The sequence below is a fragment of the Oryctolagus cuniculus genome, chromosome 17 (genome assembly GCF_964237555.1).
Source record: "Oryctolagus cuniculus chromosome 17, mOryCun1.1, whole genome shotgun sequence".
NCBI classification, from domain to species: Eukaryota; Metazoa; Chordata; class Mammalia; order Lagomorpha; family Leporidae; genus Oryctolagus; species Oryctolagus cuniculus.
Genome location: NC_091448.1, coordinates 55,658,306 through 55,682,913, shown reverse-complemented (window position 1 = coordinate 55,682,913; position 24,608 = coordinate 55,658,306). Strand labels below are relative to the sequence as shown.

At 45.2% G+C, this 24,608-nt stretch overlaps 1 protein-coding gene across 3 annotated transcripts in view; it reads right to left on the bottom strand.

Moving 5' to 3' along the window:
* Nucleotides 1-4,287: 4,287 nt before the first annotated feature.
* SHISA6 (shisa family member 6) overlaps nt 4,288-24,608 on the bottom strand; it is a 343,314-nt gene continuing 322,993 nt past the window's right edge. For 2 of the 3 annotated variants that reach the window (XM_051824480.2, XM_051824482.2), the window contains 3 exons: nt 16,068-16,124; nt 12,101-12,253; nt 4,288-10,317 (listed from right to left, as the gene is read on the bottom strand). In XM_051824480.2, the coding sequence (XP_051680440.1) occupies nt 9,767-10,317; nt 12,101-12,253; nt 16,068-16,124 (761 nt within the window). In that variant the 3' untranslated portion in view covers nt 4,288-9,766. The remainder of the gene's footprint in view (nt 10,318-12,100; nt 12,254-16,067; nt 16,125-24,608) is intronic. The other variant, XM_051824481.2, reaches the window with a different exon arrangement.

The following is a 24,608-nucleotide window of genomic DNA, read 5'->3' as shown; positions in this document are numbered from 1 at the left end:
TAACACTAAATGAGATTGGTGGTGTTTAGTTTCTTCCCTCTAAAATTAAGATCAACATATGGGGCAGGTGTTGTGGTATAGGGGTAAAGCCACTGCCTGCAATGTTGGCATCCTTTATGGATGCAGGTTCATGTCCTGGCTCCTCCACTTTTGATCCAGCTTCCTGCTAATGCTTCTGGAAAAAACAGCAGAGGATGGCCCTAGTGCTTGGCTTCTGCCACCCATATGGGAGATCTGGAAGAAACATCTGACTCCTGGCTTCTGCCAGGCCCAGCCCTGGCCATTTCAGCCATCTGGTGAGTGAACCAGTGGATGGAAGACCTCTCTCTCTCTCTCTCTCTCTCTCTCTCTATCTTCTCCTCTCCTCTCCTCTCTCTCTCTCTCTCTCTCTCCACTCCTTTCTACACTTTCCTCTCTCCTCTCTCCCCCTATTCATCTCTCTGTCTCTCCCTATCTCTGTACAACTCTGACTTTCAAATAAATAAATAATAAAAATATCAACATTTAGACCAATACCCCTTATGAAGCAAAGAACGTCTTCTCCATAATTGCTGTGATGAACAAGCAGGAATAGTTCCTATAAGCTGCCCAACAAAGAATTATGGAGGTGCACACAGTTGGGAATGAGAGCATGCATCTTAGCACATTGCACTTGCTACCAATCCACAGTCCTGGGACCTGGAGTTGAGATTAACACTGGGGGTGAAAAAATTTCTCTACTCTGAGGAAAGACCCCTGGTCCTAGAGTACATGTTTCAACTCTATTTCTAAGGCAAAACACAAAGAAATAAAGAATGGTTGAAAACTTTCTGTGGAAATGCATTCTTGGAAACAGAAACCATTTTCTAAGGACTCCATTGTTCCTCTTACTCAGTATCTTTTCTTTCTCTGTAGCCATCTTGTTGACACAAGGGTATATATGCTGACATTTGGGAGATGTGATCTCATGAGTGGTGGCTCCAGCCAAGGATTTTTCTCTTCCTCATTCTCACTCTACCCTTCTGCCATGAACCATACCAGATAAGCTCACTATTTACCTGCATGGTCTTGGTGAAGTTACAGAAGCAAAGACTACAGAAGCTGAGAATCATTTTAGATATTGCCTGGTCTGGCCCATTCATTGTGTTTTAAATGAGAAAAATTGAAGTTTGAAGAGGAGAAGTGAGTTTTTCCAGGTCACATAGCAAAATGCTGGCAGAACCAGGTACAATGAATGAGATCTGGTTCCCAGTCCAGTGCTTTTTGACTGTATCCTGTTCTCTTGGGATGGGAATGCAAAAATGGGTAGTACCAAGAGAAATAGCTCAGTGCAAACTCACAAGTACTTTTAGCTTCTTAGAATCTCAGATTTAATTTGAGTATATACTGTTTTGTGATCATTGAATTATCAAATTCCAAATGTAAGTTCTTAGACTTCATCTAATTTCCTAACTGTTGAAAAGGAGGAAACCAGGCCGGCGCCGCCGCTCACTAGGCTAATCCTCCGCCTGCTGCGCCGGTACCCTGGGTTCTAGTCCCAGTTGGGGCGCCGGATTCTGTCCCATTTGCCCCTCTTCCAGGCCAGCTCTCTGCTGTGGCCCAAGTGCTTGGGCCCTGCACCCGCATGGGAGACCAGGAGAAAGCACCTGGCTCCTGGCTTCAGATCTGCACAGCGCACCGGCCGTAGCGGCCTTTGGGGGGTGAACTAATGGAAGGAAGACCTTTCTCTGTCTCTCTCACTGTCTAACTCTGCCTGTCAAAAAAAAAAAAAAAAAAAAAAAAGAGGAAACCAAAGCCCAGAGATAATACTGGCCAACACATCCATGTTATAAAATGTACTGATTCCCTTATTCTGGAACTTTCAAGGCATTCCTTTCCCACTTCTGCTTCTAAACTCTTTCTACTTTTCCATTCCTGATATTTGCAGCCCAAACAATAAAGGTCCTCAGCCTTCTTAGATCCTTGAGGGAAGCTCTTTCTTGTTCCTCTCTAGAAGTTTAAACTTTATTCTCACATTCATAAAGAGAGGAGGAACAAGAAAATGAGCATCCAAAGTGACACTGCAGGTGAAAAGCCATCCAAGACCACTGGAATCTCAGTGCTTCCAAGATGAGTTTGCTTTGGCCTTGGCTCATTCATAATGGTACATTAAATTGTCATTTATTTACATCTTACCAAGTTGGAATTAGCTAGCAACAATTGTGACAGGGGCTTAATTGAGATTTAACTTTGAGAATAAAAGAAGTAAAATAATGAAACAAATTGGTAGAGTTAATGATATTTAAAGGGAGATATTTAGCCTATTTAAGAAAATTCTTAAAATATTTTTAGAAGCACCATTATAAGTGTGTTCAGAACTCTCTGACCCATACCTAATGACCATTTTAGTTTTCAAAAATGCATTTTTTAATTTATTTATTTTGAAAGTGGGGGACAGGAGAGAGAAATAGAGAAATGGCAACCACCAGTTCACTCTGCAGCAACCAGGGCTGGACCAAGGAGCTGGAGCTAAGAGCTGGGAATTCAGTCTGGTTCTTCTATGTGAATAGCAGAAACTCAAGTAGCTGGGTAACCACCTGCTTTCTCCCAGGGTGTGAATTAACAAGGAGCTGAAATCAGGATCAGAGTCAGGACTTTAAACCAGGCACTTTGTATGGGATGTGGACATCCCAAAGTAACATCTTAACCTCTGCACCAAACACTCACCCCATTTTACTTTTTTTTTTAAGACTTTATTTATTTATTTGAGAGGTAGAGTTACAGAGAGGGAGAGGGAGAGACAGAGAAAGGTCTTGCAGCTGCTAGTTCACTCCCCAAATGCCACTGCAATGGCTGGAGCTGTGCCGATCTGAAGCCAGGAGCCAGGAGCTGCTTCCCAGTCTCCCATGTGGGTGAAAGGGCCCAAGGACTTGGGCCATCTTCTACTGCTTTCCCAGGCCACAGTAGAGAGCTGGATCGGAAGTGGAGCAGCCAGGACTAGAACCAGTGCCCATATGGGATGCCGGTGCCTCAGGCGGAGGATTAACCTACTTTGCCACAGTGCCGGCCCCCTCATTTTACTTTTAATTATGTATTATTCTTACCTGTTCAATAAAGAATGTCCCCTGTGAGTTTTTATGAGAAAACATGTTTTAATTTAATTTAGTCATTATATGTATATGTAAACATTATAATGAAATTGTACAACTCTTAAAACTTTCTCCTGCTCAGAATTTTGTTTTCCTTTGGGTTTTGTTCCAGTAATGGGTATAGATTAATGAAGCTCTTGTATACTTGTAATGTGTGCATGCATGTGTGTAGACTTCCTGTGAAGCACCATAGGATAGAGACATTAAGGTTAAGAACCAATTCCTGATCAGTAGTGATTATTCTAATGAGAAAATGCATTTCAGAATAAGAGTGGTAATTTGTTACAATGAGCAAGAATAGTGAACAGGTTTGTAATTTTGTCCTAGGTAATGAATGCCATTAATAGGAAAGAAAAAAAAAGGTTTGTCACTAAAAGTGCAGTGCATCCAATGAGAAGGATTTTATTTCCAGAGGAATCAGGGAGTTGGCAAGAGAGTGTGACCGGACACTGGGAGTGGAGATACTGAAGTTGGGGGTTAGGCCAGCTGCCCTCTTGGACAACACTGTGTTGAACTTGAACATACTGGTATCCAGTTGAAAACTCAGAAACACGAAGCAAATGACCTCAGCAGCAAGAGTGAGCATGCGCCAAAGAAAACAGTACAAAAGACGTGTCCAGAGAAAGAGATTCTTGAACGAAGCTATGAATCTAAATCAGTTTTCATGGTGCAACTTGATTTTCTGGCTTAAGTGGCCTAGATATTTAGCTACATGTACTCTAAGCACTCAGGGTAACTGCAAAGACTAACTCTAAAATCAAACTAAGACCTAAAGTCCAAGAGTAATAGTGTTGGAGTAGATGAGAATGGGTACAAAGTTAGAAATTTAAATCTGCTTGGAATTGGCATATCTTGTCCAGTGGCATTTTCCTAGGAATACTTTCCTATATTCCATTTGTTCTTCATTTTTAATAGCATTATTAAAGTTTAATTTTTATATAATACTATTTCCCCATTGTAGGCATACCGTTTGGTGATTTTCTTAGTAGATTTATGCATTTGTGCAACCATCACTACCAGTCAGTTTTAAAACACAGTTATCACTCTAAAAGTTCCCTTAGCTCCATTTGTAGCCAATTGTTGCTCCCATCCTAACTCTGGATTTTCTAAATTCTTTCTTGCTTTGTATTGATGTTTGGTTTTGACTGTCAAAGTAAGCACATGATTTAAGAGACACAGGTTATGTTGAAACAGCTTTATTTTTTTTAATCCATAAATATCTGTTACTGACAAAAGTGGAAAAATCCTTAAGACTAAATCTTACTAAAGTGATATATGTTTACAGTACATATAGAATGTGCTTCGACGAGTAAGTAGACCAATGAGATTTGTACAGAAGAAGCAGTTACTGGAGCACTGCTCATCACAAAGCTTACATATGAGTCATGAAAGAACTGGGCAAGGGTACAGATAGAAAGGTACTTTTCATCAGTACTACCGTATAATAAACACGGAATCCATAAATTGGGCTAATGCATAAAAATGTTCATTAATCCCCCCCTTAGGAAATCGTGTCCCCAAACTAAAAATATTACAGTAAGAATTGCTTTTTATTAGAGAATTTCAAGAATTATTTACTACAAAATGTCTAGTTGAGTTATAGAACTAGAGGGGTATTTGCCACTACGAAGCATATGAGTGAGTTCTCCCGCGGAGTGGCATTCTGGGGTCACTGCAGGGTGGGTAGCAGAGCTGAGCAGGGTCTTCTCCCTTGGGAAGGAAGGTGGTAAGGAAACACACAACGTCATCTCTCTGAATGATGGGAGGTTAATGTGTTGGCTGATTTACAAGATGAGTGTGATGACACCGACTTGGACTCTCCATTCTTGCTTCCCAAGCCTTCACCGGGAGGTCAGTAGTGTCATGAGGAGGGGGCTAGAAGGTACTAGGATGGGGTGAGTGCCCACCTCCTTGCAGCCCCAATGGTGATGCCTCCCCCTTATCCAGTGGGAATGGAGCCTCAGTGTTCAGACTTGGTCTTCAGGACACATGCTGCAGAGTGGGACGTGTTAACATCCACTGCCACATAGAGCCTTGGACAGGCATGCTCTTTTGGGCTTTGAATGTATTTCCCAGCTGCCCTCAAATAGGAGCTTCATCCCCTCCTGGGCAGACCTCCAAACCTTTCTCCTCCAGCCCATCCTCTGTATTTGAAACCGCCTCCCTCCAGCTTATTAGGATCTTGTCAAAAATGAAAACTCCAAACTCAGAATTCCTCTGTGACACAGACACCTTGGATGGTTATGTGTGTCTGTAGGAGAAGGCTTCCCTGACACATGATTGGCAAGCTGTAGAATGGGTAGGTCCTTCACCTTCAGGTATGAAAGCATCCCTGGGTGGCCAAGCCCATGGGGCCCATCCTAGGCTCTGGCGACGTGTCTGGTGGCTGTCTAGGTTATCTGAGGACATCACCATAAGGGCAGGTGTAGTTGGATGCATGCAGATCAGATGAAGTGGGGAGGAATACAAAGAAGGGAAGGGATGCCAACGGGGAGTGAACGCCCTGGAATGTAAGGGATGGGTGAGACTTCAGAGCTCATTTAATCAAAGCCACCCATTTTACAGATGGGAAACTGAGGCACTGAGCAGGAATGTGACTCACCCTTGGTCACATGGTAGGATGGAGACAAAGCCAGGCCTTGTCTCTAAGAGCCTCTGCCCCATGCTTTTTTTTTTCCTCCTAGAGTGTGCCACCTTCCAAAATCAAATATGGAGCCCAGGAATGCCTATCTTTCATATTGAATCTTCCATTAAAATGCTGCATTGATAAAGAGTAACATTTGAACCCTGAAAAAAAATCTCATTAAAACACCACAAGCTTGCTTGAGAATACGTACTCCTGGGGCAGCTTCCCAGGCTCAGAGAGGCAGGCAGAGCAATGTGTGTGGGAGGTAAGGAAACAGCTCTTCTCAGAGCAGGTGCCTTCTAGGGTCCATGTGATGGACAGCCCTTTCATATTACCTTGGGTCAAGTCCACAGATGCCTGTGGAAGTAATCTGAGAATGGGAGGCTGGTGGTGGCAGACAGGGTGTCTCAGAAGAAAATGGACTGTGTATGGTGGCAAGGATGTTGAGATGAATATTCCCTCGTGCTTGGAGGTTCATGAGGTCCTCAACTCTTTGGGGACAAAGGGACATCTGTGATGCATGCAAGCAAGAAGGGGGAGGCGAATGAGAGCAGAGGCCAAGAGTCCCCAAGGGTCAGGGGCTTCAAGGGGGATTTGCAACTGCAGCCACCAAAGCTGATTTTTTGGTTTGTGACACCCCTGACCCAGCAGCTTCTCTCCTTTCCCTCCCAAGGATTAAAGTGGGAGAGCCCTTGGTTCCCTGCCCTGGAGTATCCTCTCATAGGTGCAGGAGGTAAAGGATAAACCCATGCAGTGAAACCAGAAGCCCTAAGGAGGGTCTGATTCATTCACTGGTTTCACGGACAGCTTTGACACTGAGAACAGCAGGATCAGGGACAATTAGGGATGGAGGAAGGTAAATGGAGGTGGAAGAGAAGAACAGACAGGCATAGAAGACTGATGTTGAGACAGGAGTTTCTCCGAGCGAGACTGGGAAGAGGAGGTTGCGGGAGAGACTTGAGTTACGGAGAAAGATGGGAATTTTCAAAGGGTAAACCTATCATCCAAGACACAGGGGAGCTCTGAGGGCAAACACCTGGTTAGGAGGAATTCTTGCCCTTGGTGAATCACAAAGGCATAGAGCCAGGAGTTAACTGGAGGAAGCAAAGCAGGAGAGGTACGAGAGCACAAGGGATGATGGGAGATTCACAGCCACCACAGACCAAGAGAACAGGAAGACCTCTCAGGGCAGGAGAGAACCTGTGCATGCCCTGGTCCATTCCTATCTGGGCAGTGAAGGCATGCAAGAAAGAACAGAAGGAGTAGAGTGAGACCCTGGGCTTTCAGCTTCCCCTGCTAAGGGGGAGGGGGCTTTATTCCAGGGACAGGATGGCAGAGGCCCGTGGCCCGGAAGTCACAACATCTGGGTTCCAGCCCCAGAACCCTCTCTTATCAGGCTGTGTGAACTGGTTCCTTAAAGATGGGTGGGATGGCTGAATAAATAGGAGACAGTCATTCCAAGATGCAGGAAACCACAAATGGTACCAGGCCCTCTATATATATTCTTTGTATCCATGTCCCAGTTAAGAAAGTTCGCTGGATTTTGAAATGGGGACTGAATTAGAGCAAGTTTGTAGACTTCTCCCTGTTTCCTCCCCCTCCATTCATGACTTCTAGACCTAAAGGTGAAGCAGAAGGAATGCTTTAAAAGCATTCTAGTAGAATTTTCTGATCCAACTGATGTCAGAGACTTTCAACCAGACAGTGGTAAGGCTGGAATGAGAAATCTTTTGGAATCAACCTATCAAACAACCCCTGAGACAGACAGACAGACACCTTGTCAGAGACAGGGTGGAGGTGGGAGGCAGCCTGGGGAAAGTAGGAGGGCAGGAGAACTTGGCATTCGGATGACGCAGGTGCAGGATGAGATCAGGCTTCTGGCTCGGTGTGTACGCCTGTAGCTACCTGGGGAGGGAGTTCCCACCTACGTCTGTCCGGTCCTTTCCCCTCCCCACTAACAGGCAGCCTGAATGTGAACTGGCCAGGGGTGGGATGATTAAAGGGTACTGAGCTTATGGGCTCAACTGTGAGACAAGCTTTTTTGTTTCTGGGAGTGATTGACTGCTGTCTGTAGACTGATGTCCTCCTTTCCAATCCTCTGAGCCTCACCTTCTGAAACAAACACTCATAAACCCATGAGGACCAGCCCTTTTGAAGGTTTATGTGTTTGTAGGGGAGGAAAGCGAGGAGCTAACCCTGGCTTCCCACCCCCACAGTCCCAGGGACACTGCCCTGGACAGAGTTGGGGGAAGCCGGGGCTGTGTTCGTAGCCCCAAATCTTCATCCCCTTGTGACACATGCGAGGGTTTCCTCACGTCGGGGAGAGCTTTGGGATTCGTGAAATCAGTAAGGGAGGCAGTCCATGGATTTCCCTGCGGCCATGGACGTGGTGAGATTCACAGTTCCCAGGGATGACACCAAGGACTTCTCCCACCACCCCGCCCCCACTTTTGGCAGGGTCATCCATGCAGAACTGAGGGCAGTGAAAGCCTATTGAAGGGCTTCACTCCCTTCACTCATTTGTCTGGGGCTGATTTCCCCCCCAGCCCAGGGAGGTGCCCTGGCCCTGAGAATGGGGGAACCCCTTCTCTGCCGCCTTCCTGCTGCCCCAGGCTCTGGTCTTAGGGGGAGTAGATCCAGCTGGGTTCCCTGTGAGGCTCCCCAAGAGCCTATGATGTCCTGCCCACCCTACCCCACTCAGACCAGAGGCAGAGATGGGGCTGAAATGGGCTGCCAGTGGAGTGGCCTCCCAGGGCAGAGGGCAGGGGTCATCTGCCACATACTCGAGCGCCCCCTGCAGTGAGGGACTGATGCAGTGAGAAGCTGCGCAGTCAGCCCCCAGACCAACAGCCTGGAGTACCCTTGCTTGAGGAGATGCAGCCAGGAGGGAGGAATGGAGCTGAGGGCAGGGGGAAGGGGAGGCGGGCAGATGGGGTGATAAGAGCATGCAGGGTGCAGGGCAACCACCTTGGGGGATGAGTATTTTCTCTCTAGAAGCCTCTGCCTCCATCCTGCCCTGAACTCATGGGAGGAGATAGACAGAGCCTTGGATTATGGGAATGGGCAGCCCCTGAGACCCCGGGCATCACAGTGGCCCTCTCCGCCCTGACTCCTACAGTTGCCTCCAGGGGAGGGAGGAAAGGTAGGTCTGAGTGACGGGCAAAGCTCAGACCTAGAGGCCTGGAGGAAGTGTGCAGGGGATTGGGTGGCTGTGGGGGGCATCTCCAAAGTCCCTACATCTCATTGCTACCCTCTCTCTGGGAGGGCAAGAGCAAAAGCCCCAGAGAACTCAGGGGTAACATAGCCAGGGCACAGGGAGGAGCATGGCCCCCCAGGGGAGAGAGGGCAGGGCAGCCAGCTGAAACTGGGGAGGGAGGGGAGGCTCTCCCTGAACTCAGGATTGAGGGGAGGGCCAGGGGCCAAGGTGGGGCCCTACGGGGTCAGCGAAGGAAGGGCCACTCGGCAGGGACCAGAGAGTTCCAGCAGGCAGCAGAGAATCGTTATTGTGCTTATGAACACAGCAGCTCTCCGGCTGTGAGAGAGCGAGCAGGCAGTTTTTAGGCACTAGAAGATTTCTGTGATGTGGTTCTAGGTAAAGGAATGAGACCAGGTTGTTTCTTCGGTCAGCCCACTGGCTGCACCCGCTGGCCAATGGAAACCCAGGCAGCTGTGGGCTCCGGGTCAGGCGAGGGTCTCTTGGCAGAACCTGCGGCTGAGTCCCCTGGAAGGGGAGGTGGGGATGTGAGACTGAAGGGAGTTCGTGAAGGTGGTGGAGGGCTGCACGGGGCGGGGAGGGGCTTGCCCCGCTCACCCACCGCCAACTCTGTGGGAAGAGGGAGAATGATCGCTCTGGATGTCGGGTCTGAGCGTACTGGGCCAGGCCATCAGGGTGGTGTCCCTGGGGGTGTGGCTTTCTGGACAAAGCTGGCCACCCCCACTGCTAACAGAAGAGATCAAGGAGGGAGAGGTTCCAGGCTAGAAGCTCTGCTCCAGATCCCTGTCCTGCCCAGTGGCCCTGACCCTTCGCCACCGGTCACACGGTCACTTCGGTCTTGCTGGCCGTGTAGCAGGTGTGGTGGCCGGGGATGTAGTGCAGCTGCTCCACTGTGTTGTGTCTGCGTGAGGCGAAGGCGTGGCGCTTGGCTGCCGTCTGGCTCTGGCCCAGGGTGGCGTAGGAGTTATTGGAGGCACTGGGATGGGAGTGCATCTTGGTCATGCGGTAGCGGTCCAGCACAGGCGTGGACACAAAGACGTCCGTGTGCGAGATGGCCCGCGACAGCGACTGCTCGGGGAAGGCCGTCCGCTCTGGGGACAGCAGCGGGTCCTGGGAGTGCAGGCGCTCCGTGGAGAGAAGCTGCTCGTCGGACAGGATGCGGTCGTAGGGCATGCCGAACTCATCCGGCAGGCCCCTCTGTGGGGACAGGACCCTGTCCTGGGACATGGCCCTGATGGGCCGGCGGGGTCGTTCCCTTGGCAACGGCTTCTGCTGTGACATCTGGATGACATTGAGGGGGAGGGTGCCGCGGGCAGCCAGGTCAGGCAGGTGCCTCCGCCTCATGTAATACTCATCAGCTTCCTTGTCAGCTATAGGGGAGAGACAGAGAGAGAAGACAATTGGGGTGACATCACACTAGGACTCAGGTAGAACCCCACCTCCTTCCACTCAGCTACACAGCTGTAAGCCTTCAGGGCTAACAGGTAGACCTCTGTAGTTTGTGGAGTAGGACTTGCAGGCTCAGGTAGGTGAAGGCAGTGGGTCTCTATGCAATGTGCAAACTCCTCTCTGGGGCTTATTAAATGCAGGTTCAGATTCTGGGGAGGGGGAAGGAGGAAGGGGTGTAGGGTGGGCCCAAGAATATGCATCTCTCACAAGCTGTCAGGTTTGAGATGCCCTGGTCCAAGGACTACCCTGAGTGGTCAGAGGTTAAAGGAGTTCCTCTAGATCCCCAGGGAGTTCATGGCCGAGTTGATGGCAAGCTCAGATCCTTGGACTTGCCCTGCTCCTATGCAGTATCTGCCACACCGCGATCCTGACTTAGAATGGCTCCCTGTCTTGCTAAAATGCTCAGGGAGCAGCTTTTAGCTTCCCGATGTGGTCTGGAGCATTTCTCGATGAAAGCTGGGGTGCAGAAGCAGCCTCCTGCTGGAATGAAGTAAGATGCTCCGGCTAGGAGGCACTTGTGAAAATGCCTCACTGGTAACTTAGGAACATAGTAACACCTTCTCTGGAGTAACAGCCAATGCACAGGAAGCCAGCACATGGGCACCCAGTCCCCACACACACCGGCATCAGCAGCCTACACTTACTCTGCCTGTGCCCACAACACAAGCAGCCTACAACAGTCTCCATGTGTACCTCATTCAAATGTTCCACCTCTCTGCATCCAGTACACCCTCCACACTCACACTGCCCCCTGTGCCTTTGAGCTTACCAAGGACACACACAACCCTGCATGCCCCAGATTTCAGAAGCAAAGCCTCGTGGAACTCTGAATAGTGTACGAAGGCTGACTGCTCCTCCCCTGGCCCGGTGGGCTCACTGATGGGCACATTATGCCTCCTGAACCATACTCCCTCTTTTTGGGGCATCCGTCAGATCACCCACCCATGAGGTGGGTCATGTGCACCCGATCTTAGGCCAGGGTAGGCTACTCTGAAGTTTCAAGCAAACGCTCTGCCCGGAGGCTCCAACTCAGTTGGGTGATCATCAAAAGAGACTCATGGGGGAAATCAGAGGAGAAGACCCCAGGGTCAGAGACCAGGAAAGAAGAGCTGTCCCTCAATGTGTTTTCTTGACATCTTAATGTCTTAAACTTATCAGTGCTTGGACTCTCTCCAGACCCAAGTGGTAGATCTGAGATCACTGGATGGACTGGAGTTGGCTAATGACCTAGTGCTTATGAGAGATATGAGAAGTCTCAGGTCCTTAAGACAGTCTTGGCTGGGTTAGAGAGGGAGCTGGCTTGTGGTTCTCTGGGAGGGGTCACAAAGAAGTTCTGGCCATCGCTAGCCTCTATTACAAGGTAAGATATAAAGCAACTGTAAGTCCATGGTTTGAAGAAGGCAAGTGGGGTACAGGTTGGGGGAAGGTTTTCCCTTACAGTTTAAGTGGTGCACGCATTGAAGTGTTGTCTCCCATGGGACTGTGGATCTGAGGATTCTGCAGCCTCTTTCTGAGGCTGGGAGAGTGGGCTCAGGCCCTCAATAACAAAAGCCAGGGGCTGTCTCTTCTTCCTCTCTCCAGCTTTCTCTTTGTTCCTGAGATTTCTCACCAGTCCTCTTGGTTTAGGGGCAAGACAGTGAGATCCAAGAGGATTTCCTCGAGGCCCCAGGGGCACACCCCAACCCTGGAGGAAACCCGACTTACTTAGTCTCTTCAGAGATGAGTACTTGCTTGGGTTGGTCTTCACCGCAGACTCATAGGATGGGGGTAGATGGGCTAAGTTCTGGAAGGAGCGGGAGAAAGAAAGATCATAGGGCTCCGTGGCTGATGTCAGGATGTTGTTCATCCGTGGCTTCTCTGCAAGGAAAGGGAGGGGTGCATTGTATCAGAGAAAAAAAAAGGCTGTGCAGACAAGAAGGAAGCACCCAAGTTCCCTCTCATTTTCTGCCTCATCCCTGATGAGAGCCCACATCCTGCTTCCCTGACCCTGTGTGCTGGGACACAGGTGGTGCTGTTTTAGCTGTCTCTGGCCACCCACCACAGCAGTTGACCATTCTTTGAATAGCAGATTCTACTCTGAGACTAAGGAGTAGTCTCCAAATGCATCTCTGGGTTGTTTGATGAAGATGTAGGCCTGATGGAGCTGAGGGGCATCCTAAAATCATCTACTTCCATGTGCCAGGGCTGTCCCTTCCCTAGTAGCTTTAGATAAACCCAGCTGTCAGGCTTGGGAAAAATCTGAGTTTGGAGCAGCTGGTGGAGGGATTTGTGTGCGTACCCAAGGGAGAACTAAATCTAGCACACAGCCTCACTGAGACTCTAACCCATGCTCTGTCCATCATGTCACTCTACCTCTCACATAGCTCCTTCCACCATGGGCCTCTGCAAGCCCAGTGCCTGACAAGCCACTCTGAGAGACACAGCCATTGTATCTTACTTTAATTCCTTTCTCCAAAGCCCTCTTAGCCACCTCTAAGCTGCTGGGGAAAATAATATAGACAAAAATGCTTGGCACATTCTTCCCCCCAGAATAAAGCCTTGGGAAGGAAGAAAGCCTTGAGATTCATAAATCAAAAATGAAAGAGAGAAAGTCATTTGTTCAATTCCAGACCTGCGGAAAAGAATGGAAGACAAAGTGAAAGGGAAGTGAGTGCATGACCACTGGGGACACCATGCAGGGCAAGCTGGGCTCTGGGGGACCAGATTAGAGACAGCACAGGAGAGGAAGGAAGGAATGCAGAACTGGGTGAGGGAGTGGCTGTGGGAAGGTGGGAGATGGGGGCAGAGAGGAATGGAGGTCCCAGGAAGGAAGACAAGCATGCCATGGCGATTGACTGACAGGAGGAGGCACCCACCACAAGAAGAAATCAGCAGGTGGTTGCCAGGGGAAACAGTGGTACTATTCTCAGGTATGAGGTGTTTGGGAGGCTGCTGTCTGGTTGCATCAATTCTCCAGTCTCTTTGGTTGGGAACTCTCAGGACCAAAGAAATTCTGATAAGGGGTGGGCTCTAACTCTAGACAGATGTGTAAGAGAACTGTAGGAAACCACAGACAATAGGAATTCTATGCCATGGAGCATAAAGAAGCCCCTGTATGACTTGTCCTAGGGCAGCCCCGTGCACAGGGAACTCCTAGCTCCTCTATTCCTTTCCTGCCTGCACTGTCACCCCCAAAACTGGGGATTGAGCCAGGGAAGCTCAGCCAATAAGCTGCTGTTCCTGCCAGCTTGGTACATATGTGAGGGGGTGGGGAATGCTCGTATCCCTGAGAGATCAGAACATGCTGTACCGAAAGAGCCTCCCTGGCATGGACCAGGACAAATGCCAGGAAATGGAGTGGGCAGGAAGCTGGGAGTGCTGCTTTCAAGAGGTGGTTAATAGCCACTAATCCCTTAGCTCTTGTTGCTTCACTTCGGTCCATGTCGGAGAAGATGGAACTTCTTTCTGCCAGTGGGTCTCATCCTCCCACTGAGGGCATCACTCAGCTCACCCTCTTCCAAATGCAGTTATTTCTGGGTACCATTGCCCTTCAGTGAAACATGACAGCTCTGCCTTGCCTTTTGCCCCCACCATGACTACCCTTGCTCCTTTGCTGATGCTCTGGCTCCTACTGAAACGTCTCGCCTTGTGCTTCCTCTATTGGATTCTGACTTCACTGAAGGCTCCTAGCTGTGACAGCGTTACATCTTTGATGCCCACAAAGGTATCTGCTCTTCAACTTTGCTCATGCTTGTCTTGTCAGTTTCACCTAGTTTAGCATCTAACTGCTCTCTATAAAAAAATCAACTTGAGGTGATCTTGTTGATCTCCAAAGACTGCAATCTCCTTGGTAGGAGAAGTCTTGCTTAGCCACTTTTTCTACCTCCTTTACTGCACTTGGAACAAAATAAGGCTCTTATTAATGCTCTTTGGTTAATCAGAGTCCACTCAGACTCCAATTATTCGCTTTGCCAGTTCCTGGAAAATGTGTAGTATCCAAGAAGGGGTTGCAGAGAAAACTGTGCCTCCACTGCAGTGTGAACCACTCAAGGACAGGGACTGGGTCCATCTCCTCCTCCTTGCACTGACTGGAAGAGGGAAGACAGGAAGAAGAGAAGGAGGGAAGAATGGTTCCTCTCCTTGTATTTGGGAGTGTGTGCACGTGTTGGCTCCCTCTGGGAAACCAGCTCAGTGGCTGTTCTTTCAGAATGTAGGAGCTCTCCTCGCTTGCCTTTTCGGGCTCCTCTTCCTGTTTCTGCTTTATCACCACGGGCATCCCCCAGGCTCCCTGCCTCTGCCTTCTGCTTTTCTCTTTCAGCATTTCTGCACAGATTGTCCCTACTCCCGAGGCTTCTGTTACTGCCTGCAAAGCATAACTTACGTCTTCGGCTCCAGCCTCTCTGCACAATTCATTTTTTGCATCCCCAACTGTCTGTTGAATAATTTTTCTTGCATATCCTATGGTCTCGTCAAACTCCAGGTCTCTAGATGCAAGCTCACAAACAACAACTCCATCCGCTGTAGATGCTGACGGTTTCTCTGATTCCTTACTTGGTGTTAAGACTCAGCACCCTTTCTTCTAATTCATCTTGGCTTGAGATTTTACTCAGAACTGGCTCACACAAGCCATATTCAATGAGTGACAAAGCTGTCTCAATCTTTTGTTCAAAACATCTGAAATCTTAATCCTCCTCTCTGCCCCCACTGTCAACATCACCATTAGGATCAGCTTTTTTGAACTGTTTTCTCCAATTTCTCCATTTCTAGTTTTTCTTAAACCCCACAACTTGAAACATCGGGTTATATTTCTGCCTTCATCGCATACTCATTCTTCCACCAGAAGTACAGCACTTGAGGGCATGTAAAAATACCCCATGGACCTCCAGTGATTATCACGTCCTTCAACCTGACACGAGAATGGCGGGTGTCTCTATCAGGTGGGCTGAAGACTTTACCTTTGTTTTGAGTTTCTGTCTCCCTAAAATTCTAATGAAGCTTTCATCCTTTCACAGCAAAGAGACAGGAATGACTGATAGTTCACAATTTACATGGCTGTCTTATGTTCTGCCGACTTTTGAGCAGGTGTAAAAAATAGTTTTCCTCTGCGGTTCCAAATGTGAAGCTGTGATCTGGTGGGAGGACACTGTAACCTAAGTGGAAAACATGGTTTTGTGATCCTCTGGCACCGTGTGAACATTCTTCAGCTTTATGACTTCTTTTAGTCTATCCCCCTGCCAAGAAGCTAGGGCCCAAATCAGCTTTTAGTTTTATCAAATCTTAATTAGTTTGGGGAGGATGGAGAGAGTTTAACCAACTCTCATGTCATCCGTAAAGGATACCACAAGTAGCGCTGGGCAAGGAGAGTATTACACTCCTTGCCATGGACATACGGAATTCGTGAGTCAAGAAGTAATGTGGCTTGCAAGAAATGATGTCAACTGCAAGCAGAAATGGGTGCATAGAGGCTCTAGCTTGTTTCCTTTCATGGCAGATCATTGTGATATCAGAGAGAGAAACACCAAGGGACAATGGTCTGAAAGTGAGAGGCAAGCATTGTGGCCATGGAGGAAGGCAAGCACGTGGCTTCTTGCACCTTCCAGCTTCATGCGTTGATGCCCTGTCAGGCATCAGTGGTTAGAATGGAGCCACTTGAATGAGGATGGAATACAGAGTGTTCCCAATCATCTCTCACCATGTGTTGGGGTCTGGGTAGCACTGCTTAAAATCGGATGATTATACTGATGATCACCTGAAAGTAATGGAAAAGAAGTTTATAAAGAAGAGTTCAGGTATTCCACTGTCTCTCCAACACAGCAGCAGCTTCTCTTCCTCAAAGGAAGCACTTCTAAGAAAGGCAGGGAAAAAGTACATTAGCCTCAGAGAAACTTCTCTTGCTGTTTCTGTCTCTTTACTTCTGCACCAGGGCTTCCTCTGTTGCCATGGTGACCCACCCACATCTCTCAATCTGGTTGACCAGCCACAGAGGATTGGTTGGGATGAGGGTACATGGAGACCAAGAAGCATTTGGCAAGTATACTTACATGGGGTGGGGAACCAGGCAGGGAAAGTAGGTTCTTCGTGTGTGAGGGGGTATGTTAAGGTGTGATTAATCTGAAGGAGGATGCTGTGATGCAAGGTCTGGGTGCATCCTGAGATGCAGAAGTATTCACTGTCCAAGATCAGGAGTCCTGGATTCTGGGCTCTATCCTGCCTTTAGAGGACACAGCCCAACCATTCAAAAAGTTTTCCTTTATTCATAATGCAAAAAGTCCACCTAGATTGAGTGATACACAAAATTAATCAAGCCTTAGTTTTCACAGCTTGCAGTTCAAGGCATTCCAACGGCTTCTAAAGTTGTTTGAACGAAAATATTTGCCAGTACTATATTACTGCTTTAGCTCAATATTGTATTCTTGTATTTCAAGGGTGCATGCATCTAATTTCAGCTGAAGAAAGGTGAGGAAGAGTGAGATCTTTGCTTTAGTTTACGAAACCATGGATTGCAGCTTGTCATCCTTGTGAGGCTAGGTCGGATATCAGTCCTGTTTCCTTGCATCTTGTTATTTAATCATCTTTTCTACTTGTTGAATTATACTCTCTGATGACTCATTCCCTTCTCCTTCAATGTATCCCTTTTTATCTTCTAGTCCCTAAATACAGTGGCTGCATAAAACTCAGGTATCTTTATAAAAACTTCAGCAGTACTTGGGGCCTTTATCCTCTTACCCAAACTGGTGGTTCCAAAGTAAATGTACTCCTTTAGCCAGAGGTCCATCTAATCTACAAAGTTAGATTTTAAACCACTCAAGCACATTGCCTTAAAATTTTTGTCCTTACCCCGAATCATTATAATTTCTTCTCTATGTCTCAGATTTTGTCCATGGTGCTAATGTTCCATGCTCTTGGAATGTGAAATTTGAGTTATTATTATTATTTTTTTTACCATTTCCCTTTCTTCACCCTCCATATCCATTAAATAGTCCTTGTCCTATATCTGCTCTATCAATCCAAGTCCAAGATATATCTATTTCTCAAGATTTGTCTTAGCTCTAGTCTCTAGCCACTTCCAAGACAAGTCATCCTGTGTATTCCTGCTAGACAAAATTTCCTAAACCAATGGAATCATTACATCATTTCTTGGATTAAAACTGGACTCTTTAATCTGCCAAGCACACCATCTAGTAGGGGCATGGGTTTCAGCAAAAGGGCAGAATTTATTTTTGTTTTCAAGCAATGTGGTGGCACCAGAGAGAAAAGTACAAGAAATAGGAAAACATTGCTTGATTGGTAGAGACTGGCAGTTGATGAGAAGTGCTTCTAGTGTCTTGTGTCAGGATCCAAATTGGATAATTCAGGTTCAGTTGATGATTTCTGAAAGCTGATTGTGCTCTATACCCTGTGCTGAACATGGTCACATGCATTAAAAACAAACAAACAAACAAAAAAACCTCACAATGATCTTCCTGTGAATGGAGAATGCAGTGAAGCAAAATGAAAATATATTATTGGCCTACCCTTAGCCAGACCCTGGACAAAACTCTTTAAATACCTTCATGGAAATCTTTTCTGTAAATTTTTAACAGATACGGTTTAAAAAAGATAAATGTCTTGAATTTAGATATTTGGCTTGCAAGTCCAGTGATTTTCCTTTACTTTGAATCTCACTGAAAATGTTTTGCTCGCATTTGGTTTTATTCCTACCTTGGCATTAACAAGAAACTTTCTAAATTAAGTAAACAGAGGAAAATTAAAACTGCCCTAAAATAACCATTGTGACATTTTGTTGTACTTCCTTTTATTTCTCTCCTCTCATAAAAGAAAATGTGTGTGTTCATGCGTGTACACTCATACACAAGCACTTGAACAATATCGCAATGAGTAATCTTGGCTCTATGTCATTTTGCATACGAATTCCAGTTCTAAAATGGATTAAAACATGGTGATTTGATTCTGACAGTTGTGCAAAATGACAAATGTGTGAGGCTATTCATTGGAGCATTTTTATGGTGGCAAAAGCAAAAAGACAAACAAAATGCTGATACAAATATCTACCTAGATACAGAAAAAATGTGTAGTTTTCCCAGAGATTAGCATGTTGCACATACTGCTTTAATCTCGTGCATACTTAATGAACAGCATATCTGAAAACATTTTCATGTTTTGAAATCTTTCATGAAGCTTCACAATGGTCTTTCTAGAGAACAGTCTATGTATCATTTAAGCATACTATATTGAAGTATAATATATGTAAGCACAATTAAGCGGTCCCATATTTTTTGGTATTTAAATGGTTTAAAAGTTTAATAATGTTACACCAAACATCTGTGAGCATAAATTTTTGATCATTTATCATGTTCTTAAAATAATAACTAAAAGCGACATTTCTAACTCAAAACACTCTCAGTTGCCTAGCAGTGTGACAAAGTAGAATGACAGATTTCTTCATATTTAACCATTCATCTATTCCTGGAAAATACCTAATCTGATTCTGGTATCTGGTTATTTTATTACATCACTGGATTTTAGTTGCTTATCTTTAATGAATGTATACATACTTACATACATACATAAGATATATAAAACTGTTAATTTTTTGTGCTAAAACTGTTGTTGTATTAAGGTAGTGATTTTATAAAACCAAATGAATAGTATTCTGTCTTTTTCTATGCCTTGAAACTATTCATATAGCATATGAAATATCTAGTCTTTGGAAATTTGAAGGAAGAAGTAGACACTGCCTTCTGAATCAAGTTCTGCTGTAGGCCAGTGAGAGAGGGTGGGCTTGTGTTATTTCATACCATCACCAATGAATAGATAAGGGAACTGAAGTGTGGAGAGGTTGAATACTTCGCTCAGTATTACACAGAGAGCAGGTGAAGCTGGGGAGCAACCACAGGTTGGCTGGGGCCTGCATCCTTCACCATTAGGTAGACTGTCTTCTCGTATGCAACAACACAATCCTTACGTATTGATTCACTCACCCTTTCTAATGCTGGATTCAATCAGTAGTTACTGTGTGTTTTTTTTTAAATACTCATCCATTGGCTACTTTCAACTTTTTATTAGCTTAAAACTATAACATGATCAGCCGGCGCCGCGGCTCACTAGGCTAATCCTCCGCCTAGCGGCGCCGGCACACCGGGTTCTAGTCCCGGTCGGGGCGCCGGACTCTGTCCCGGTTGCCCCTCTTCCAGGCCAGCCCTCTGCTGTGGCCAGGGAGTGCAGTGGAGGATGGCCCAGGTGCTTGGGCCCTGCACCCCATGGGAGACCAGGAAAAGCACCTGGCTCCTGGCTCCTGCCATCGGATCAGCGCGGTGCGCCGGCCACAGCGCGCCGGCCGCGGCGGCCATTGGAGGGTGAACCAACGGCAAAAGGAAGACCTTTCTCTCTGTCTCTCTCTTTCACTGTCCACTCTGCCTGTCAAAAAAATAAAAAAACAAACAAACAAACAAACAAACAAACAAAAAAACTATAACATGATCATCCCACCTCACAATCTCCGTATATTAGGGTATATCCATTTTCTTGTTCTTAATTTTCCATGTCACTGTTTTCTGAGTTAACAATTTATTCAAATCATTATTCTTTTTCATAGAACTACCTCTTCCACGCTATATATCATCTGCTATTTTTTATTATCTGATAAATAAACAAATAATGTTTTCTTTTTATGTAATGGTCATAAGAGAAAGCATTATTTAACCTTTGGATCTGCTTATTCCTGCCTCCTAAATCTCCTTGTTTTCATTTGTTATTGTTTCCTAATTTCTTGGCTTGAATCTTTACTCCATTTATTCTCACTGTTGTCTGTAAATAGTGGAGTCTTAGCTGTGGATTTATCTCTGGCACTATCCCATGGGCATCAGTGCGTAGTGTTCCCATTGTGGTCATGCCCTAAATGATCTATAATTGCACCCTCGATTTCCTCTTTGACCCAGGAGTTATTTAGTAGACTGTCATTGAATTTCAAAGTGTTTGGATTTGTTGATTTGAACTTCTGCCATTAATCTTCTGTTTTATTGTACTATGCTCAGAGAACAGGCCCTGTTTAAGTTCTGCTTTTTAGAACTTGTTGAGTTTTCTGTTGTGGGTTAAAATATGATCAATTTTTATAAATATTTTATAAGTACTTAGAGAAAAGGTATATTTTCTTTTGATAGAGTACAGAATTGACCTATATCTATTAAATCAGCCACATGGTATACATTATTCAGTTTTCTGTACTGTAATTCATTCTTTGCCTACTTAATCTGTCAACGATTGAGAGAAGTGTGCTAAGGTCTCCCACTACTCTTGTGTTTCTGTCATTTTCTCCCTGTATTTGTTATGGAGTTGGTTTTATATATTTCATAGCTACATTATTCAGCAAAAAAAAAAACTCATGATACTTATGTCTTATTTGTGGATTGCACCCTTTATCAATGTTAAATACCACTTTTGGTCCTATTTAATGCCTTTTTTGCCTTTAATTCCGCTTTTGCTGATATTTATATTGCTAACCCAGCTTCCTTTTTGTTTGCATTTGCCTGATAAACTTTGCCTATCCTTTTACATATAACCTTTCTGTGTCATGTTGTTTTAAGCTTGTCTCCTTTGAGAGTATATATGTATTTAATCTGCTTTATGTGCTTTGGTACTTTCTGGGTTGTCCTGAGAGCTAAAAGTCATTCTACCTGCTTGTAAAATTGTCCCACCTTCCACTGGAGCATTTTCCTCTTCCTGCTATATTCATGCCATAGGATCGCACTCCCTTCATGCAGCCCAAACTCCAGATGCCATAGCTGATGTGACCAAGTGAGAGTTTTCTGACTCAACGTGAGCCAATTTGAGTTCCTACTTCAAAAATCATGAAATGAGAATGATTTGATCTCTCTGTGTGGATGAATCCATGACACATAAACAAGGTAGCTATGGGTAGTCATCTGGGTTTGGAATACAGTCAGTTTTTAGAGACCACAGCAGATTGTGTTTTCCAGAAATGACCACGGTTATGGTTGTGGTCTCACATTCTTCCCCAAAACCTTGTGATTCCCCCATAAGATGCAGGACATTGAAGTGGGGTGGGAGGCATTGGCCTTGATGAATAGATTCCTGCAAAGGCAATGGGAAATGACTTCCAAGGCCAGGTTGCAAATGGTGATGGGGTTTCTACTGGCTCCCTCTCAATACCTTTCACACCTTGGATCCCAGCCACCTGAAAGGGCTACCTGTGAAAAAATACTTCCACATGTTTGTGCAAAATGGATTGAAATGATGTTCTTTTTTGGTGACAAAATTTTGAAAGCCATGGATACAAGGGGTTTTCAAGGACTTCATGGATAATTAATACTATGACAAAGCTGTGCATGGGTCATTCAATTGTTGTTGCTGAGTAGTAAATGTTATATGGTGTGAATGTACCACAGTTTGTTTCAGGACCCACGTGTTGAAGGACATATAAGTTATTTTCAGTTTTGGGATACTGGGAATAAAGCTTCTATGAACATTCATGGTTAATTATTCAATTATCTGATTTAAATACAGTTATGTATTGCTTAGCAACGGAGGTATGCTATGAGAAATTTGTCGTTGTGCAAACATCATACAGCACACTTACACAGAAGAAGATGGCCAGGATGTCACTAGGTGATATAATCCTATGGAACCATGTATCATATATGCAGGCCCATCACTGACTGAAACATTATGTGACACACGACTGGGTCTAGCAGTGCAGTTACTGGATGGCCTGGCAGTGTCCTGTGTACTTTTTAAAACAATCTGCCCAGATGTTTTCCAGAGTGGTTGTACCATTTTACATTCCATCAGATATGAAAGAGTTGTCCAGTTTCTCTACAACCTTGCCAGCATTTGGTGTAGTCACTTTTTTTTTTTTTATTTTAGCTTTCTGTATCCACGGCAGGTGTGTAGTGTGGTGTCTTATTGTGGACATAAGGTACATTACCCTGATGGCCAATGAAGTTGAGCATATTTTTATATGTGTATTCTGCATCCTCTTCAGTGAAACTTTTCTACTTTTGTCCATTTTATAATCAGATTGCATGTTTCCTGTTAAGTTTTGAGGCTTCATTTTATATCCCAGATACTAGTCTTTGTTGGCTGGATGGTTTGAAGGTATTTTCTTCCAATCTATAGCTTGTTTTGTTATCCTTTCAATAGGGTCTTTCACAGAGTGAATGTTGTATTTACCCAATTTATTGTTTTTTTTTTTTTTTTTTCCTTTTATAGCTTGTTCTTCTGGAGTCAAACCTAAGAACTCTTTTCTTGTCCTGGGTGATGAAGGCTTTTTACTGTTTTTTTTTTTCTTATGTTTTAGACAATCCATTTTAATTAATTTTTATAAAACGTATAAGATTTAGGTTGAAGTTCATTTTTTTTCCTTATGGATGTCAAACTGGCCCAGTATACTTTCTTAAAAATGATCTTTCTCTCATTGACTTGCTTTTGCACCTTTGTTAAAATATATCAGTGGGATATGTTTGTATGTGTCTGTTTCTGGGTTTTATATTCTATTTCATTTATCTACATGTCTACTTCTCTGCCAAGTCTACACTGTTTTGATGACTGTAGGCATATGATATTTCTTGAAACTGAGTGGGATGATTTCTCCCACTTTCTTTTTCAAAATTCTTTTAGCTATTCTAGTTCTATGCCTCTCATGTAAATTTTATTATATTGTCTATAGCTAAAAAACACTGTTGTTTATAAGAATTGCCTTAAATATGTATGTTATTTGGGGGGGAGGAGGTTGGACATCTTTACTCTGTCTAGCCCTCCAATCCATAGGCTTGATATCTCTACTTATGTTACGCCATTAAAAATTTTTTTCTGAATTTGAGAAGCTGAGAGACAAAGAGAAATCTCCCATCCGCTGGTTCAATCCACAAATGCATGAGACAGCCAGGTCTGGACCAGGCTGAAGCCCTCAGCCTGGAACTCAATCCTATTCTCCAACATGGATGCAGAATATCAAATACTTGAGCCACTACCTGCTGCCTCTCTGGGTGTGAATTAGCAGGAAGTTGGAATGGAAAACAGCTGGAACTGGAACCCAGACACTGTGGTGTGGTGTACAGGCATCCCAAGCAGCAGTCTAACCACTGTGCCAAACGCCCACTCCTTTAACATTTTAGTTCCATTGACATTTATACTATGCTTTTAAAGTTATTTTCTTAATGGTTTCCATAGGGATGACAATATGCATCTTAACATGTCACAGTCTTCAGAATTCAGGTAATTCTGGAAGAATATAGAAATTTTAATCCAGTATTGTCACAGTGAACCCTCTTCCTTTGCATTATCACTATCATGTATATTACATCTGTGTACATACATATACAGATATATACATGTTACACCCAATGAGGAAGAATTAACGTTATTGCCTTATGTATTTTGTGTCTTTTTAAAAAGTTAAAAGACATAAAAAATATGATTGTTAGAGACTCTTCTATTAATGACATGTTTATGATTTCTGTGTTTTCATTTCTTCCAGTGGATTTGAGTAAGTGCCTAGTATCCATTTCCTTTCAGCCTGGAAACTTTCTTTAGTATTTCTTAAAAGCCACATCTGTTAACAAAGAATTTTCTGTCTTTGTTTATCTGAGTGTCTCTATTTCACCTTTATTTATGAAGGATAATTTTTCCCAATAGGCAATTCTGTGTCGATCGTTTCTCTGTAGAAATTTGAGTAAGTCTTCCCAACTACCTCTGGCCACATTGTTTAGGACGGGAGATGAAGCGTTAATCACAATGTGCTGAGAGGGCAAGGGTGTTAGCCGGGGCTCCATATCCAGCAAGTCCATTTCCACCACAGAAGCATAGCAGCCTGCACACCAGCCTGCCCCACAGTAGCAGGTACACACTCAGCCTGCACACATAGCCTGCCCACAGCAACCTGCACACTCAGCCTGCACACATAGCCTGCCCCCCAGCAGTCAGCACACACAGCCTGCACACTCAGTCTGCCCCACAGCAGTCAGCACACACAGCCTGCACACCCAGTCTGCCCCACAGCAGTCAGCACACACAACCTGCACACCCAGTCTGCCCCACAGCAGCTGGCACACACAACTTGACTCCACTTGGCAGAACCTCTGGGGAGATCACAGAGCACTGTGTAGAGCTAATGAACCTTCACTCTCCTTATCTGAAGCTCTGTCATTGTTCTAGCACAAACACTTCTCAAATTGTTGTCTACTTTGGGTCAGTTTCTAGAGCCCAGAAATGGCTG